Here is a 5,056-nt window from a genome sequence, read left to right on the forward strand (position 1 = left end):
GGTGAATGCTGAGCGAGCGACGGGTAAGGAGAGGCGCGGGTGTGAAAACCCTGGAGTCGATGTCGATGGGACGGGGTGGGGGACGTGTTCGGCCTACCGAGGACGGCGATGGCGAGCGAACTGGAGACAACGGTCCATGGGCGCGCAGACTTTAAGCAAGTGCGATGGTGTGCCTAGGGCGCGAATGTGAGAGCCAACAATAAGGAACGCGTGGGGCGGAAGGGAGCCTGCATGGTATAGCCAGGCCAGTGACCGTAGTGTGCAAGGACCCCCGACATTTCACCCAGATGCCTGATGCAAATTCGGACATTTATGGCGATTTTGTGGGGTCAATGCCTGTAGGCGCTTACGCCTTTTCGGACATTTTCACAGGCGTTGACCGGCCGATGCCTGAGCCCATCGTCCGACCAGCCGGGCGGGGGCTCCCGGAAGGCCTGTTCCTCAACGGACGGCGGGCGGTCCCGGACCGCACCGAAACGCGCCCCGGAGACGGGCGCTCTGGCGCTCCCTCAATGGGAGCAACGACGTGCTCAAGGCGGAGAACGTGCAACTGCACGCGGAGTGCGCGCAGCTGAGGTGATAGCTTCAAGATGTACGTCGTTTGTGGTTTGGTCATGCTGTTGCCCCCTCCTCTAGTTCCCCATGCACCACAGAGTTTCACCCGCGCTGTGGTCTCTGTGTAGGCACAAAGCGAGGATGCTGCTACTACTAGTGATGAGTCTAGACTCTATCAAGCTGGATGGGGTGCAGAGCACGATGCGCACACTCAAAATTGCGGTCAAGGCTTACACGGGGGAACCTTGGCGCAGCTGGTGGTCGGACTCGCGCTGGAGGCGGCAGACAGGCCCGACAATGGGGACGAGAACGACGACACATGCGGCAAGCCCGCGGACCCTGGGAGGTGTTGTGCCCCTAGCATATAGTAGCCTGCGCACACTTCATGCACACCGTGGCCAACATGGCCGCGTGCCTCGTCGCCGACGGCTATGCCGGGCTTCGCGAGGCCGCACTCGTTCTCCATCTCATCGGCCCGCGTCACCACATTGAACGTTGGAGGGAGCCAGAAACCGTACACGGTGCCCGCCCTCTGGATTGACACTTCCCCGCCCAAGCACAGTTCCCTCATTTCTGTTGTCAAGTCCCTCATGGAGAAGCGTCACAAGGCAGGCAATGATGAAGATGGCTTGGAGGGTGGTGCTGAGGTGGATGGCACCGGCGCTAATGCTTCAGTCGCTCCATGTCTATGTCCCCATGCATTCTTGCCGACGACCTCCTGTATTTACAAGTTGCTACGAATCCTAGATGTCACTTCTACACGATCTGAGAGGTATTGACATCTCTGGAGCAAAAATTCGCCTTCGGGAGGCCTGTTCAAGCGGAATCCGGACATTTCAAGGCCCTCCGAAGGCCTGTTCCGAAAATCCGACCAAAACAGGCTCCGGACGGCCGAGGCCTGCAGCGATCCGACCAAGACAGGGTCGCCGGGAGGCCTGATCCCCGAGGACATTTTTGGCGCTTTTTCGAAAATTGGTATCAGGCATCTGGGTGGAATGTCGGGGGTCCTAGTGTGCACTGTGCCGGGTATTAGTTGGACGCTAAGAGAGGGGTAGTGCGAAAGTTGTCCGGTCAGAAAGACGAGAAGACCGCCGAGTACCTGGCGCTCGGCGGTGCTCTCGTTTTTCTGTTTCGTACTACCTTTCTCCTAGCGTCCAACGAACGCCCGGCGCACTTGGTACCTCTCTGGTGGTGCCACTTGACTCCAGTAAAACATGCATTGCAGAAGGAGGCCAGGCAAGGTGAGCTGTGTTTTATCGCAGGTTCGCGCGTGCCTGGAAAGCAGATCGTGGAAGGAGGACGGAATGTTTGAACGCGCCGCCATCAGAGCAGATCAGACTTGAGGATGATCCCGGCGTTCACCGAAATTGTGCACGTGATGACGGCACGTGGCACGACGCGTACGCGTCGCATCTGCGAATCTGTTCGCTCATGCCGCCTCTTGCTCTTACTTCTCGCCTTGTTCTTGCCTCTGGACCAGCTTTTCCGGACCGAATCTTGGAGTGGTTATCGCAGTTTCCTTGCCCATACTTAATCCATCATCGACTTCCCTGTCGCGGAATTTGCTCAACATGTTTGGCGTAGGATGGCAGCCAATCAGTCCTTTATAGGGACATGGCGGAGTGCGAGGCTGTTTCCCGACAGCGTGGCTCGGTCGTTTCGGTCTTCATTTCCCGCACGGAGACCATCAGCTTCGCAGCCGCCTCCGCCGGCACTCATTTGAGATCTTCACACGCGATTGCCACCCGCCCGGACGGACATGGCGGCCGCGACTGTGCGGGGGAGTAAGGTAACTCAAGCTTTCTCTCTATCCAGGCGGGCTTCTGCACATTGTTCCACCCCGCCGACATCTATCAGTCCTTGCGCGTGGATCTTACAGATACCAGCGCGCCTGCTGCACCGCCGAGCGATATGAAGGTCAATGCATCATCTCGCTCATCAATCACTTCTTCTCACACGCTCAATGCTGGCGCCAGACTTGCAAGACACGGCCAAGTATGTATTTTGGTCCCCCAGAGGCTCAGGTAAGTAAGGGCATCGTAACATGGCGACGACGCGCTTCTCCGCCCCCCAATTTGCGCCCTTGTTCCGCGGACGGGCGGAGAACGGCCAGCGTCCTCCGCGAAAGCGTAATAGTTGCCGCGTTGTCGACATGTGGTGTCAAGAGTCGGCGGAGGCTCGAGACACTGATCTGCTGGTGGGGGCGGCAGTCTTCTTCCATCTGACAGCTCTGACCGCGGCGGGGCTCGACTGCTCGCCCTCACGCAAAGAGCCTTCCCCGCTCCCGCCGACACATATAACGACGCCTCCCCGCCCGGCTTGGGTCCTCAGGTACCACCCCCATGTCGACGGGCTCTTCCTTATCCCCTTCTCTTCCTCCCTCGGGCCCCGCGCCCTCCTTGTTCCCGCCGCCGACGGCTTTGACAGTCTTCCTCGTGGCGGCTTTCTTCGGCATTTTGTGAGTCCACTGTAAGACCCTTCGCGTCTTGGCTATCGCGCTCATCGTTCTCGGATTGCGTCATAGGCTGTATGGCTCAAGTCTCCACCAGACGTACAAGTACGCCCGTTCGTTCCCTAAAGACTTGATCTCCATCAAGCTACTGGTGAGCATCTGCCGAGTGCTGTGCGGCATCGATTGTTGAATGCGCTGCTCCGTTGCCAGGTCCTTCTCGTGATGTGAGTCCCATGACGAACGTGGCATTCCGTCATTCATGTCTCACCCCATCTCAGACTGCTCGAGACTTTCCATGCCATCCTGACGGTGCATTCCATGTACGTATCGTCGTGCCGTGGATACCTCCTTGTGCTAATGGCTTTACAGCTACTTCTACCTCATCGAAAACTACTTCCGTCCGGAGTCTCTGTTGCATGGAGTGTGGTAAGTGAAGTGCAGCTAAATGTCGATATCGGGGTTTCGCTGACGCTGTTCTAGGTCGCTTAACGTGAGTCTCGCTCGATGTAATTCTAAAGCTCCTTTTCCTAACTTTCTTTTGCCGTAGGTTCTGTCTGTGATTTCGGTGAGCACATTACCGCTGACACTTTTGGAATATTTTCTTACGCATTCGCAGGGGGTCATCGCGCTCACATCACAATTGTGAGCGTGCTCACACTGCTGGGATGTTCTTGTCGCTGATGTATGTCAGAATCCTGGCTCGACGTGTTTCTTTGAGTACGTCACCTTGTTCTGCTGCCATTGAGCGCAGTCTAATCATGTCTCGCAGTTGGCATCCCACAGCGCATCATCGTGATCATTGCCGTGCGCTAGTTCATGCTCATATCGTCGCTTATCTCGCGGCTAACGCGCGTTGTTGTAGATCATTATCCTCGCTGCCGAGACAGGTATGGATCTGCCGTTCTCTGTGACTGTACAGCGTTGACGTCGAGCATCTGCTCCGTTCTCAGCACTCGCGAGCAGTGAGTCATTCACACTTTCGTTCACGTCACGCCTAATCTAATCACGGCGTCCCTAGTCGGTACTGTCATAGCGTAAGCCACTTTCTCCATTGTTTGGAGATGGTGTAATGATGGGCATCCAGTTTCGTTTTCGACAAACGCACAGTGGTAGCAGTGAGTGTTGTCCAGTGGTGAAACGGAATGAACACTCACGTATCGTCATAGAGCATCACTGTGCTCGGCCTGATCCTAGCGTTCGTCGGAGAGGCGATGTTGTCGGTGACCTTGGTCATGGCATTTAGGAAAGTCCGTGCCAACCGAGATGGGTACGTCATCCCATACTCCCTCGCGGACACCTGCTTAAGCGATGGATGGTATGTTTAGGTCGCAGGAGTCGCCGCTAGACAAGTGGCAGATGTACATCATCAACACTGGTTAGACCCATACTGCTATCTTTTCCGTGTTACTGGCTCATCGTGCTTTCTTAGGTGCTATCACCTGGTACATTGCCACGACGTGTCATTGTGATTCATGTGCTGATGAGTGACTGTTAGTTTCTTCAACTTCCTCACCTTCATCCTGGTAAGTTGCGTCGTTCGGCCGTATGGCGCGCGAGCTTATTTGATGTTTACAGGCGGCAGCGGCCCCCAACAGTCTCGCTTACATCGCAATGACGGTCATCACGACTCGACGTACGTTCCTGCTTCACCACGGTCAATCACCATGTTCTAACATCAACCGACTTGCACAGTGTACGCCAATTGCGTCCTAGCGATGTGCGTATCTGTGCTCCATCCTAAGCGGGCTGTTTTGACGCGCCATTGGCACAGGTTGAATAGCCGCGAGATCAAGCTGGCGGGCATGGAGATCTTCATGGACCCACGTCCGCTCATCCTCTCGAACGCCCCGCTAGACGCCGAAAAAGAGATCTGGAACGTCCCCAAGGCAAGCGCCAACTTACTCCCCCACGGAAGTCTCTTCCTGATGTGCTTTCGATTCGCAGCTCCCAAATCTAGAGCCCGAATTCGAATTCGTCGAGGCCAAAATGGTGACCGACACTGACCGGAACCGCGGGTCGATGGCTGACAAAGTCGTGCATATCGCCTGA

The 5,056-nt window shown here is 56.2% G+C and overlaps 1 protein-coding gene across 1 annotated transcript; it reads left to right on the forward strand.

Moving 5' to 3' along the window:
• Window positions 1–2,897: 2,897 nt before the first annotated feature.
• Window positions 2,898–5,056, forward strand: BXZ73DRAFT_101013 (uncharacterized protein; the record flags this gene model as incomplete). Its single annotated transcript, XM_048014761.1, has 22 exons — window positions 2,898–3,013; window positions 3,080–3,158; window positions 3,218–3,231; window positions 3,286–3,327; window positions 3,377–3,433; window positions 3,488–3,497; window positions 3,555–3,572; window positions 3,624–3,649; window positions 3,699–3,724; window positions 3,777–3,811; window positions 3,870–3,894; window positions 3,958–3,969; window positions 4,026–4,041; window positions 4,092–4,122; window positions 4,174–4,274; window positions 4,333–4,382; window positions 4,437–4,449; window positions 4,503–4,530; window positions 4,583–4,640; window positions 4,700–4,724; window positions 4,779–4,884; window positions 4,952–5,056. 22 exons carry the CDS (start codon window positions 2,898–2,900, stop codon window positions 5,054–5,056), a joined length of 993 nt encoding a protein of 330 aa, XP_047878347.1.

The sequence above is a fragment of the Epithele typhae genome (genome assembly GCF_022376455.1).
Source record: "Epithele typhae strain CBS 203.58 chromosome Unknown BXZ73scaffold_21, whole genome shotgun sequence".
In the NCBI taxonomy this organism is placed as follows: domain Eukaryota; kingdom Fungi; phylum Basidiomycota; class Agaricomycetes; order Polyporales; family Epitheliaceae; genus Epithele; species Epithele typhae.